The sequence below is a fragment of the Cebidichthys violaceus genome, unplaced genomic scaffold (assembly GCF_023349555.1).
Source record: "Cebidichthys violaceus isolate CVI_PGR_0920_01 unplaced genomic scaffold, fCebVio1.0.p SCAF_6, whole genome shotgun sequence".
NCBI classification, from domain to species: Eukaryota; Metazoa; Chordata; class Actinopteri; order Perciformes; family Stichaeidae; genus Cebidichthys; species Cebidichthys violaceus.
In genome coordinates this window covers 5,065,908-5,080,173 of record NW_027176816.1, presented here as the reverse complement: position 1 = coordinate 5,080,173, position 14,266 = coordinate 5,065,908, and the positions used below count along the sequence as shown (strand labels likewise).

The following is a 14,266-nucleotide window of genomic DNA, read 5'->3' as shown; positions in this document are numbered from 1 at the left end:
TATCACATTCTTCTGATCAAAACGTTACATACATAACTAACAATACGATTGTAAAATATAACACATTGTTGCAGAATATACTGTACATCATATACAAGTGTACCACCTTCTAATAAGGTACATTTTATAAATGAATATTCATGAAATACTTTATTAAGGTCTTATAGATAAATTATAGCTCTTTAATAGGGACACATTTGTGTTACAAAATTGTAATAAATCAATTTGGGTGGTATACTCTCTTAAACACGCTGTTCTGCATAGTGAGTGGTTTTACCTTTGATAAATCTACTAAAACACTTTTTGCTGATGGTGCTTTACTCACTTAAACTCATGTTTTTGATGACTTGTTGGTTCAACGCGGTAGCTAAAAAGTAAGAAGTGGTTGCTTTTAACGTGTCCACCCCTGTGTGCGTTGTTTTACCATTAATCCACCATGGCAATTTAAATCTAAATTTGAAATTCAGGTTACAAAGTATGAGCTGATTCTTAAATGTAGAATTAAATGTATTTATTCCCTTAATGGACACTGCCTCACGTACACCCGGTTTCTCTAGGTTCATAATCATTATCCAGTTATGTGTTCATAACAGTCATTTAAAAAGGGATGGACGAGATGAAGAAAAGTCAAGGAGAGAGAGAGAGAGAGAGAGAGAGAGAGAGAGAGAGAGAGAGAGAGAGAGAAGGAGATGATACACATGCTTTCTGTGTAACTGGATTGTTTTGGCTCAGTTTCTGCAGTTGACATTTTCCCACCACACCCTTCTCCTCACAGCTGCCAAGGTACTAAATATCGTGTGTGTAATGTACCTGGGATGTGTGTGTTTATGACAATGTAAGCCATATATACTCTATATCCCCACCAGAGTCTTCATCTGAGAGAGAGAGCGAGAGAGAGAGAGAGAGAGAGAGAGAGAGAGAGAGAGAAGTAACATGAGTCAAACACTTGTTTGATCCACTGATAATGTAAATGCCTCCAAACAGCTGAGATTAGAGGCTCGGGACAAAGCAGTATTGTTTGAATGAAAAAAAGAGACTAATCCCATGTAGTTTGTAGTTTGTAAACCAGATGTATCACATTTTAAAATGACTACCGCATGAAACTAAACCTCTATCAGTGCTCCTCCGTGGCTGAATCCTTTACTGATTTAAGGGGAAAGACAACCATGAGCAACCGTTCAATGTTAGTTATGTTCTTGTACTGCTGCGATGTTGGGAGGCTTATGTCAGAAGTACCACACCCAGCCGGATGACTGTGTGTGTGTGTGTGTGTGTGTGTGTGTGTGTGTGTGTGTGTGTGTGTGTGTGTGTGTGTGTGTGTGTGTGTGTGTGCGCGCGCGCGCGCGTCACCGTTTCAATCCTACTCCAGACAGATAACACTGACTAACATCTACCAAAAGAAACACAAGTATGAGTGTGAGGAATACTGGAAGTGAACAGCTGTAGCACATTGGGTTCACATCGACAGCTTTACAGTCACAGTGCATCTGTATGAAGCCAAATGTTAGTTTAAAGCTTTGCCATAATTTCATTTATGTTAAGAAAATATAGTTCTCTCTGAGAACACCTCAAATCCCAAGCACATAGACCCAACATTGTCAACACAGCTTTACAGCTTAGACAAAGATAGGACTGTAAACAAAAAAAACTACTCTTATGACTTACACTTTGTTAAATATGCCTTGGAGAGTTGCCAACACATATACAACGTGCAATTTATTACAAATCACTTTGAAAGATTCCTGAAAAAGTTTGATCTTACAAATGGATTGACTGCATTGTTATCCTTCTGGAGGCATAACTAGGGAGTATGTGACTGATTGAGTATGTCTGGAGACACATTCAATGCGATCTGGACTGAAGAGATTAGAGGCTTTGTTGATAAATGTCAACCTTTTCCTTCGAGAAGCAGTATTCTGATGCGTATATATAGTATGTAGTAGTGGTAGAGGCCCGTAATTTGAACGTCCCTTGACTTTTCAACTCAGTATATTTTCCCTTTAGTTGTGTACATATTGTATAAAATAAGCATACAGTATGGCTTCCATATTGGCAAAATGCCAACATGAATAATTTTTAGCAACACGTTTTTTTCTTCTTCAACATTCAGGAATCATTATTAAAATTAGCATTTGGTTGTCTAAACGTATTACCAATTAGATTGTTACTATCTTATATGAGAAGCGGAGACACCGAACACCTGAACAGCTTTTCAATTGAGGTGACAGCACCATCTAGCAGGCCAAATGAGAATTGCAACCCATCTGACGTGACACTTTTGAGTGTATGTCAGTAAGAGCAATTCATCCGAGATGACAAAAGTGACTAAAACTGTCCGAGCGGCTAAAACATTAGAAAAACCGAGTCTCAATTCTGAAGACCGAAAGTGGGCAAACGCCTTGGATATAGGTGTGACGACCCTCCTCCTGTCAGACAGTAGGTGTCCTCTGATCTGTCACAGGTGCTGATTGGAGGGTCGTCAGCTGGATGAGCCACACCTGTGGCTCTGTCTTAAACAACCTCTTCAGTTGGCAGCCTGTCTCTCTGGAGGGAAGAACCTTGGTGACTGGCTCACCACAGTTGTTGCTGTTCTTGTTTAAAGTGCTGTTAACTTGGGGTTACTGATGTTAGCTATACAAATAAATTGCGTCCTTTTAGCAGCCAGCTCGTTGTCTCCCTGTTTTTGTTTCAGTGCCGGGCTGTGACAGGTATACGTAGTTTCACAGCAGACATTTTGACTTCTGGTAAATAAAAAAGGAACACAGGTGAGGACTCTGAAACAAATTCAGCCAAATGAATGTCAGCAATCATTAATTAATAAATAAATAAATAAATAAATAAATATATAAATAAATATATATATTTTTTTTTACACCTGTGCCTTTTCTACTGGGACATGTCAAAATGTCTTCTGTGAAAAATGTCCATTAGGACGAGGGCTGGATAATGGCGCCTTAACGATACCTACGTCTTGATACAGAGACAAAACATTATTTAAAAGAAATCACTTAAACAAATACACCAATGGCATCAGGTGTTACTTTTTGTACTAAAACTGAAACGGTTGAATAAAGTTAGGATTTATTTCAAAATGTCTCATTTTCTTTCTCTGCTACTAAGAATATGAACAAACATTCAATAGGAACTTATTACTTGACAGTTTGATACATGAGTCTATGACGAATATGTAATCTTACCTAACTAGGGTATGACCAGTTAAACATATTTAGATGTTTTAAGGATGATTTCCTCTCTCGTGCAGCCATGTTTTACTATGAAGACTTGATTCTGCAAACACCATGTGGTTTTATTGGTACAGCATGAAGGCACAGATATAATTCAGTGAGCTGACTGGACCAAAAAAGGGGGATGGTCACAGCCAACCAGAGTACACTGATGGGATAAAAATAAACAGATCAAAGTTTTGGTTGACCACACAGTGAATGTTTTTTTTTTTTTTTTTTAACCAGTTGGCTTTTACTTTCATGATAATAGTTAAAAGATAATCCTGCCAGGAGAGGGCGTAATACAGTCAATTAACATATACTATATAAAAAATGCTGGTAGCAATGTGTACCAGAAACAAAAAAAACATTACACAGACCAAAACAGAAAAAAAGCAAGTGTAAGCTGGATAATTTGTTAGTGTTATCAGACAAAAATCTACCCCAGTGCACTGTGGGTAACCTTAGCGTGGTCTGTACCATACATCATTTTGCATACACCAAAAAAGATACAACCAAAACACCCATCATTTCTGATGTTTAGAGTAACACTTCTAGCTGTGCTGGTAAAATAAAAAAAAAAAAAAAAAGATAGTTCATCTTTACAAAAACAAGTCTATTTACCTTGTTTTGGCTTATAAACAGTACCATTACAAGTGTAGTGTACACGTCCTATACATCAGTGCTCCTCAGGTTAAGGCTTAATGAACCAAAGCACATTCTTATCCCAACTCACGCGGAGGTAGAAATACTGCAGCAAACCAACGCAGTTAGACTAACACAGTATTGTGTAAATGAACAGTAAAAGATCATTATTTCATTAAAAAATGCTGAACTTAAATCTGAAACTGGCTGGGAAGTATTAAAAATGAAAAAAACACCTCTTTGACATCGGAACAAACCCCTCCACACACTGTACCACTGGAAACCTTTCAACAGCAAATACACCTAAAAGGATGGCCCTCTTTACACTTTGACAATATGTTTCAAATATAAATATGACTTTTACGTCTTCACATGTAGTGAATTGCATTGTGGGAAGAGGCACACTCTTTCCCACTATTTCTGTAATATGATCCTAACAGCTTTGATTAAACCAACTGGAGTATAATGATTCACCACACTGAGCAGTGACAGAGGACACGGCTCAATCAATTCCTACCTTACAGAGATAGTACAAACTGTAGAATAGGCATCGCGGAAGAGTTACATTAACACTGATTAAATGATTTCATTGACAACCTATATTCAAACTTGTCTCACATCAGTCACACCTATGATGTAAATGCATATGCTTAGAAAACTGGAGAAGAGAATATCCATTTTTAGTGCACAACAGCTAGATTGTCGTTGTATATAATGTATATGATGGAAGAATAGAACATATTAAAACTTGATTAAATGTAGTTTGGCTCTTTCGCTGGTTTCTTTTTCATCATATGCTTGTCAGTGAATAAAATTCCTTATTAAAAAGAGAACTCTTACACACACAATGGCATTGAGAGGTGAGCACAATCAGTTCCACTGGGTGAGTATGTAATTATTCAGGCTTTCGACTGAATAATTACATTGAATAACATTACAACACGTACTGATTTTGGTCAAAATCTATAAAAATGAATTTCAAATTTAGTGTTTATGTCATGGGATGTTAGGAAATGTGTGCATAGATTGCAGCGATACAGATAAAAAAAAGAAAGGTGTGACTACAGTGTGACTGTTGGTCTGTTAAAACTAGTGTGTGTTTAGAGTAGAGGAGTGTTGATTCTCTGTGTTTGAGCTGGAAATAGTGTTTATGCTGTATGTATCAAAAAGTCCGTGGAGAGTCTCTGCATGCACGCAACGTGCTGCTAGTCATTAACTAGTCGATAAACATGGTACTGTGCTCCGTGTTCACTGGTGGACACTTCGAACACGAAGGCGATGCACAGCAGAGTCTCCTGAGTTTCTCTGTTGGACACCACCTGGCAAAGAGAAAGAGGAAAAAAAGAAAGAGGCGAGAGAGGGAAACGTTAGGGAGATCAGGATGTAATGAGAAAACGTACGAAACAAACACCATGCCAGTGTTACAGATGGAGGATGTAATAATGCACACACCTGTAGGATGGTGAAGTTCTCCAGTACACTGTTCATCATGTATTTCTCTGGCAGGTGTTTGAGCTTGTGGATGAAGTTGATCATATATTCACACATGGGCGAACGATTGATGCGGAACACATACTTTCCCCCTTCCATGTGTGCATATTCTGTCTGAATGGGAGGAATCCACACATACATGTCACAATTGAACCGCAAGATTATGGTGGAGATTCTTTATTTGCACTTTAAAAAAAAGAAAGAAAAAAAAGATGTTCGCTTTCTCACCTCAACCTTCTCGACCACCTGTTTGCCAAAGGAGCAGACCTTCGTTGAGACACTGATGGTGATGTTTTCTGTACCGCTGTACTGGCTGCTCACACCGTAGAACACACCGGCGCCCTCCTCGATGTCGCTGCTCAGGTCAGCCTGGAACAAGCATTCAAAAAAAAAAGAAAAAAAGAAAAGAAAAGATGGAGAGAGAGTGAGTGTCAAAAGAGAGGAGAAATCAGAAGTAGCCATTACCAAAAACAAATCTATTCCAGCACATATCTGGGTCAGTAAGGAAATATATCCACTATTTGTGTTCTGGTGAGTGACACTCAATATGAACATACATTTTGTTTACAAGAAAACTCTACAGGGCACCTTTGAGTAAAATAGTCCTTAACAAAGCAACTACCACTGAAGAAGTCGTTTCCTGTGTAAACCCCGGCTGCAGCCACACATTGGCTTTGCTTCCCCCGTGTGGTGTAGCAGGTTATAACCCGTAATGTGTAACACCAAGTTAAACCAACCATCTAATGCAATGACTGTTATACAATCTAATGTAAAAACTAAAATGTATGTTAGTGTCAAAGTTCTACAATTGTGATCATTTATAAATCAATGAATTTCTGTCCTGCGGCATGCTTTGCAAAGTTCTCGGTTATTTACAAATTATCTTATCGGGCAGAAAACTGGTTTTCTGTACGGACCCAGAACTTGACGAGGAAGAACGCGTTGTGCGGCCCTTTTTCATACAGCTCCTTCAGGCCTCCTTTCTTCTCAGAGAACTTGTCGTAAATCTGCCTCACATCTATGGACTCCAATACGGGGTCACTGTAGCCAGGGTTCGATGGGCCAATCAGTACGAAAAGGTGTTTATACTGTAGGGGAGAAAAGAGAAGTGATAACAGAGAAGAGACATAGTTTTGACGCATGTATATAGATGGTTGCGTCTGGATGTCTGTACCGTCTCCCTGTCTCTCTGGATCTCCATAAAAGCAGAGTACTCCAGGAGCCGTAGTTTTGCTGAGGCGATGGTTCTGTCTTGCCATACGGGAGCTGCTATAGCTGCAGGTCGTGGGGGAGGCAAAGGCTCATAGCCTGCGAAACATTTAAACCAGAAAAGAACAGTTAACATAACAATGGTCATTGCTATTTACTCAAATCAGCGAGTTTGTGTTCACACTTACTGATAGGTGCAGGGACAGGGGGTGGTAGTGTAGTGTATGGTGGCTGTGCAAAGGGCTTGATGCTGCAAAAAGGAAGAGTACGAACCCAAAAAATGAGCAACTGTACCAGCAAAAGCACAAGACTTACTCCAATTTTAACAAACCAACTAATCTTCCACTTACTCCTGAGAATGTCCAGGCTGTCCTGGCATAGGGCCGGGCCAAAACTGAACAGAGGGAAAGAAAGGAAATGAGACAGACAGTATTACGCATGAAGGTAGAAATGAACAGATGTGTGTCTGCATGTATGCATTTGTTTGTCTCACTCTGACTGGTGGTGGGAACGGAGTTTGGGGTTTCATTACGCTAGCAGACACAATCTGAGCTGACGAGAGGTTGGCTACTGTCTGCAATGCCTTGTCTTTGGATACCTGGTCCTGAAAGAAAAAGTAATACACGATGAAAACGTGCCCAAAAACCCCCAGTAAAATATAGGTTAACGTTCCAAAGTCAGCAAACCTTTCAAGGCCAGTTTAGACAGAAAGCCAGCCAACATATTATAGAGTACATCAGCATGATGCAGTAACTATGAGGGAAGACAGGACAGAGTGCAAAGCAGATAACAGGGGGGATGCCAAAGCAAGAGGCGCACCAAGCTAGCAGGCTAGGAGAGCTAACTGGACCGTCACCAGTATTTAACTAAAGCCACTAAAAACAAAAGAGCAATGAGCAGGTTTTTTTGGGTTTGGCAGTAGAACTGCATTGTGGACTAGCAGTTATGTGATGCCAACCAAAAAAAGCACAAAGCCTGAAGCAGAAGATTGTAGTTGTATAATCAAAACTTACCAAGTTCATGGCCTATGGCAAAGAAGACATGTTATTAATTAACTTCAGTACATTCAAAATAACAGCAGGTCACAGATTCACTATTAGGTGAAGAGGGGAAAACCCCTTCCTCAGTACACACAACTCTTTGAAATGACTACACCTCTGACCTACCTTGTTAAACACGCTCACAGTAAGCTCAAATGTACCTTACATTGACAGGACCGGCTACATCCTATTCATCTGTGCTGACGTTTATGCCAGGAAATATACTGGCGTGGAAATCTGAACAACTTCTCCAAATGTGTATTAGAGTGCAGCGAGTTAAATGCATTTGGAGCAAAATTATGTCACAGAGTTTATTACAGTGAATGGTAAAACCACAAGAAAAAAAATCGCTTAAAACGGAAAAGATATAAAAGACTGGGGAAAATGTCTGAGAGTGAGAACGTGGAGATCAGAAATGATTTAAGAGGGAAATCTTGAAATTTGTAATATGTGCACATTAAAGACTCCCTGTATGTCTGTGTGTATGTAAGCATTTATATCTACAGCCATGCACATGCTTAGGTCAACCGAGCCGGCTATCGAATTTATTATTAATGGCATGCATTACAACAAAAACTTTTCCACAAATTAGGATACACTGATGCCTTCAACAAGTCTCTCTTTTGCACTGAGCAACGCCAGACGACGTCATACACTGACAGAAAATACAACAAGTTAGCAAAGCCTGAGCCTGCCACGTTCCCACAGACGTCAACGAACACCGTCTCAGTGCCCTAGTGATGGCATTACAAATCATGCACCTAACTTTTTGTAAGCTGGATTTATACTTCATCAAGTTGTTCCAGTGGTCCTGCCATAGATACTACACTGTTATCACCGCTACACTAAATGCCTCGTCATGCTCTATCATTAAAACGTCCCTTTCCCTCGTAGTACGTACAGTAAGTAAGACCTCAGCAGAGAAGCAGAAATCTGCCATAAGTTCGGACAAAGACTTCTGTGGTGATTTAACATTTACGTTGGGTTGGATTTGGGTCACATGCAGAGCGAAGCAGCTAGCACGATAAAGTCAGTGAGCATGTGTACCTTGAGCTTAGACTGAATCTCACGAGACTTTCTCTTGGCCAAGACTTGCAGGTGACTAGAGACCTGACGAAAGACAGGACGAAGGACAGAGGATGGGAGGAAAAAGGAAAGGAAAAAGAAGAGGGGATGTGACTACAGAGGGAAGGGAGAGTCGATTCAGTGGGCACCCACCTTGATGCTGGTCTGGTATTCTCGTACCCGCTTACGTGCCAGAACCTGAATGTGACTAGACACCTATGGAAGCAGGGGGACCCCCATGAAAAAAGCACACATTCACAGGGTGATTTTGCCATTTTAAATGGTCACGGTCTATTCATTATCAATTAAAAAAAAAAAAAAAAAAAAAAAAAAAAAAGGTAAATGGGTAATTTACAACAAAATAAACACATCAGAAGAAATGCAAGGTGCACGTAGCAAATCCTAAATGAAAACATGTGTGGTCCTAAACAGCAGATGTGCATACCTGCTTGCGTGTGCGCGTCTTTCCTGTTCGCAGCTTGATATAGCGAGCTATCAGCTCATTTCGACCTAAAATTGAGAAAGTAATAGAATACATTCAGGGTGGAGCACTTCAAAACACACAGAAACATTTTCTGTCATTATAGCATCTTGGTTACACACAATACAATATGCGTCTGTAATCAGAAAGTAAGACTCTGATGGGTCTGGTATAACCTGAAAGGAAAGCTTTAAAAGGTGTATTTAGCTTAAGTCAAACCAGAAAATAAAGAGAAAAAACATGGCTGCCACTCAAATTTGACCAGTCAACCAATTATCTCTCTGTTACATTTGATGAAACTATTTATGAAGATCTAAAAATGTCTAACAGAGTCTATCTCAGCAGCATCATTTTGCTCCTACATTGTGCGATGTAGCTTTTGTCTGTGGTATGTTCACACAAGAGGCCTCCGTGTTTTTAATTACGCCACTCTAACCGCTGGTGCAACCAAACTCATTTCTTCCCTGAAACAAAAATGACCCTCAGAGGCAATGACGAAATCAATCTTTGTATGAAGCAAACATAGATGAACATGCCATTTGAAGTGAAGAGATAATAGAAAAGTTTGAGAGATGGTGAGGCTTCTTGTGAAGTTAACAGACTTCAAAAATGTGGTGAACTCAAAGTGCACGATCAGCCCTTTCTTTATCTGCCTCCCCCGGCTCCAACACACACCAGATGATCTGGTGAGCAACTCGCTACTCTCCCTGCTGCAGATGTCAGACTTAGAGAGAGGCTCAAGGAAACCAAAAGAAGCCTTACAGACTGCTTCCACAGCTTTTATATTTTCATCACTCATGCACCAACATCACCATCCTTCTTTCTGGGAAGTGGTGCGATGCTGCAGGGACTTAGGTCATGTCAGGCTGAGTCACATCAGCTCTGGAGTTACCAGAACACAGAATTCCCCAAATTCAACAGATGGGCCTGACTCAGACCGGGCAGTCTGCTCCGATTCCAAAAACAGGACACATGTGCTTTCCTGCAGCCGACCAATACTCCACATCAGAAGTTTTGTGTGTGTTATTTACACGAAAACAGAAGGTACATTGGGAGATCAGTTAGGACACAACAAATATTCAACATGTTCAACACCGATTCAACTTTTTTCAGTCTCGATACAGATACCCAGATGCTATATATGTTTTTAAGAGCAATCATTTAGTCATGAAAAAGTAATAAAATCCTAAAGATCCCCGAGGGCCACCGTAGTTCTCAGACACGCTTGGAAAGGGGGAGGGGTCAGATTGTTGCTTGCAATCTGACCCGCCTAACTAAATCTCACACACTGTTCCTTTAATAAGATGTACACCTCACTCACTGTGGAAGTGACTGAGATCATTCTGTCATGTGTAATACCAGTTATGACTTAAACATTGCTTTCTTAACAACATGTAATAAATAGATACATAAAATCTACTAAATTGTTATTTATTATTAAAATAACAAATCACACACCAGCAACTTGGTCAATTCAAACCTAAAACCCTTTAATGCAGCAACAAATTGGTCAAAACTTAAATTTGAGTATATAATGTGTGTGTGTGTGTGTGTGTGTGTGTGTGTGTGTGTGTGTGTGTGTGTGTATATACACACACACACACACACACACACACACACACACAAAAAAAACATAGAAATGAATTAAATAGATCAGCCCTATTGTCCTAATAACCGATCCAGCTATTTAAAATCAGTGCCGGCCCGATGTCAGTATATTCCTACATAAATCAAAAATCTAATTGTTTTGGGGGATGAAATGGGAATGATATTTTCATCAAAAAAGAGATAAAGAGAGAAATTTAACCAAAAATAAACATACTTGGGTCTAACTTTATTTGGTCAGTTTTTCAATGCGGCTACAAAATTAAAAATAAGAGAGGATGACACAATGAGACAGTCTTTGATCAAACGTGAGTTAATCCCATCTATAAATGGGCCCCAAAGAAATTCAACCGCATCCCAAAGCTGACTTGATTCAGTAAGCCTTGGGCTTTGTTCACTGTGTTTATCAAACTACTAGAAGTAAAAGTTGGACTTAAATAGTAAGCAAACTTTGACTCCCATCAGAAACATAAGAATCAAAGACATTTATCAAAACATTTTTGACTATTAAATTTGAGAGAGAGACATGTTGTACACAGCGTCATCGTTCGTGATGAATAATTAATTAGCTACGGCAATATAAATAATTCAGAATGGCTTTTAGATTGTTTCCATTACAACAAATTTACAGTTATTTAATCTCCATTTTGTATATCTATATATTCTAAATAAATTAAGATTGTTGTTGATTTCACCCATTAATTGCTAGTGAAGATATTAAGGATTTAACATATGATTGTACCCCAAACATATTATAAATACAGTAAAATGTGAGTATTTGAACAATATGGCAGATGTTACTCTTTCTCTTTGCTGCAAGTAGCAACACATTGCTTTGATGAATGAGTCTCATTCTTCACACTCTGGGTTGAACCTCTTTAATACCAAATTGTCCCTCTTAAAAGTTCATTCTTAGTTTGATAAACACAGGCTCTAAAATACATTGTGCTATTGGACACATCACCAACATGATGCTATAATATCATCATTCATAGGAGCACCCTCTGTTTTATCTGCGTCACCCGGTGAGTGCAATCCACCGAGATAGTGATCTGTGCGCTGATCATCCTAATATGGGAACACATGCTTGACACCAGAATCCAGGGTGACATCATGGTAGCTACATATCACTGAGAGGCTGGGGCTCAAATACGACTGGCCTAGTTTAGCAGAAGGAGGTACAAGATTTTGGGATTTTAAATATTATAAAATTGGGACAAAGTGATCCAATTTTCTCAACTTGAGTTTAGTGAAATGAGCAGTGAATGGTTCTAACTGCTTGATCGCTGAATCAAAATCTACTCGAGTTACTTTTAGACATGAATTGTAATCCATAAATGATCTGCCAAGTTGACTTCATGTTTGAAAGGGACTTTAATGTGTCAAATATGCACCGGTTATCTGACTTTAGGACCTTGTGATATTATCTTCTATACCACAGTCACCCTACTAATGGGCACGTACAAGATAAAGAAGTAAAATAAATAAGTAAATAAGTATAACATTTATAGTATAAAGTAACTCACACATCGACATGTTTTGTATTCCCCTTGACCTACTGGAGAAGTTTGCCTGTGTCATGCAAAAATGCATGACACAGGCTGCTGCAGGCAGCATGCCAACACTAAGACTGTTCCGATATAAAAAAGGTAGGAAAAAAAAACCTGTCAAATACATCAAAGCTGTAGTCACAGGCCATCCTGAACAGATCCTAACCGGTTTTGCGGCCCGATAGATCAATACAAATTAGTCCTAAAGCAATTAGTGACCAGAGGAATGAGAGATCAAGCACCGTCTTCATATTCTTACCCGAACCTGACCTGAAATCTCAACCTGCTCTAACCTTTGATCCCGTCAGTGCTGGATGCCCTTTGACCTCAAGCTAAACAGCCATCTCCCAAAATACCTGCAGGCAGATCACCCGAGCAAAAACTAAGAGGACAAGAATGATCAATCAGCCTCTGGGTTTACAACTGTTCACAGTGGAACGCTGGCTTTTGAGGGACATTCTTAGAAAACCCCAAACCCTATCAGGTAAAGTTTAAGTTTCATATAATTCTGTAAAACTTAAGGCTGTTAGAGAGGGTGTGCAGTTCATTCATTTTGGCTGTTATACTTTATGGTAGTGGTGTAACGGACCGCTGCACTGCTGCAAAGATTGATACATATTGTCATCTTAAAGTCATCCAGATATCACCGTAAACACGGGTGGATGTGATGTCTGGATGGATGATCATCATTATGTTAGGTTTAATTTCCTGTTCCTCACCATACATCTTCCCCTCGTCAGAGAGTATGATCTTCCTCCTGCCGCAGGGAGGGTAGATGGCCAGAGCTTCGTGAAAGCTCTGCTCGATGTCTGGACTCCACACTCCCTCGGGGTCGCCGTCCAGCCCGCGGTCCGCCCCGTCTGCCGCTCCTTCTCCATCGCCGCCGTCCTCCTGCGCCCCGTCAGGGCTGCCACGGCAACTCCACTCCGACGCAATGATGCCGGCTCCTGACCACAACACACCTAGAACACACAGGACAAGAAAGCTTTTAAAGGATTTCACATCCTCTGTCAAATGTTCCATCGTCACGTGGCATGCAGTTTATAATGACAAGAGCAACAGATTTATTACTCAAAATGAATAGTAGTCTTTAAAACAATGGCTCTTTGATTTCACACAAAAGCAGCCTTCATATTTATTCTGCCAATGTGATTTTGATGGCTGAAAGGACAACTGTGGCTGGTAGGTTTTAGCCGTAACTATTTGCCCAATTAAGCTAGGTTTAGCTCCATGTTTTAATGTTTCTATTTTACACTTTTAAAAACAGGCACCCTGTAAAATGGGTCTTATATGTGCATGTGACAGCTACACGAAATACTAAAAGGCTATGGCTGTCAGTTATTCTTAGTGTATGTATGTATGTATGTAGTAATATACAATGTGAAATAGGAATGTTGGTGGGTTCATAGAGATGTATGGGTTCAAATGTTTACGTTGACGTGTGATTTATTCGCACAGATTATTCACGTTTGATCTTAATAGACCTTCAGTATGTTATTTTGTTGCTTTGTAAACCTGTGTGGCTGATTAAATTGTTAAATGTAACACTAGTTTGGTTAACACTCTGTTTGCCCTGAATCCAGGTTTTCTTCCACATTAAAAAAGCATTACACCAAAATATGTCCCACAAAGTGAGAGCAGAGAGCAGTATTTGTTGTTATAGCTGATGAATAAAAAAAAAAAGAAAAAAAAAAAGAGGCATCGTAATCAGCAAGGTCTAAAGAAATGAATGCAGCCGTCTGAGTTCAGCTTGAAATCGTCTACAGCCACACTCAACCCCGAAAGTCTGTGAACAAGAAATAATGAACAAAACACATTGTTACATTTGTTTTTGTATCTTCAAACCACCAAAGATCCAGCTATTAGTGCTGCTGACTAAAACGTTCTTACCGTCGAACTTTTCACAAACAAGAGAATATAAGTGAATCTTAATAGCGATGCACCGATACCAGACAC

At 39.6% G+C, this 14,266-nt stretch overlaps 1 protein-coding gene across 2 annotated transcripts; it reads right to left on the bottom strand.

Moving 5' to 3' along the window:
• Positions 1 to 3,064: 3,064 nt before the first annotated feature.
• Positions 3,065 to 13,112, bottom strand: tead3a (TEA domain family member 3 a). Of its 2 annotated transcripts, XM_068733062.1 has the most exons (12): positions 13,030 to 13,112; positions 9,120 to 9,184; positions 8,828 to 8,890; positions 7,583 to 7,594; positions 7,063 to 7,173; positions 6,920 to 6,963; positions 6,758 to 6,819; positions 6,535 to 6,668; positions 6,278 to 6,448; positions 5,589 to 5,729; positions 5,322 to 5,474; positions 3,065 to 5,188 (listed from the first exon to the last, which is right to left on the bottom strand). In XM_068733062.1, the coding sequence occupies exons 1-12, from the start codon at positions 13,034 to 13,036 to the stop codon at positions 5,075 to 5,077; spliced, it is 1,077 nt and encodes a 358-aa protein (XP_068589163.1). In that variant the 5' UTR covers positions 13,037 to 13,112; the 3' UTR covers positions 3,065 to 5,074. The 2 variants fall into 2 exon arrangements, with proteins under 2 accessions (XP_068589163.1, XP_068589164.1); XM_068733063.1 differs by lacking the exon at positions 7,583 to 7,594.
• Positions 13,113 to 14,266: the final 1,154 nt, after the last annotated feature.

Coding starts and splice junctions, on each gene's coding strand:
- tead3a (XM_068733062.1), bottom strand. Junction 8,891..9,119: donor AGACGCGCACACGCAAGCAG/GTATGCACATCT, acceptor CTGCTTCCATAG/GTGTCTAGTCACATTCAGGT. Junction 6,669..6,757: donor CCCTGTCCCTGCACCTATCA/GTAAGTGTGAAC, acceptor AATGTTTCGCAG/GCTATGAGCCTTTGCCTCCC.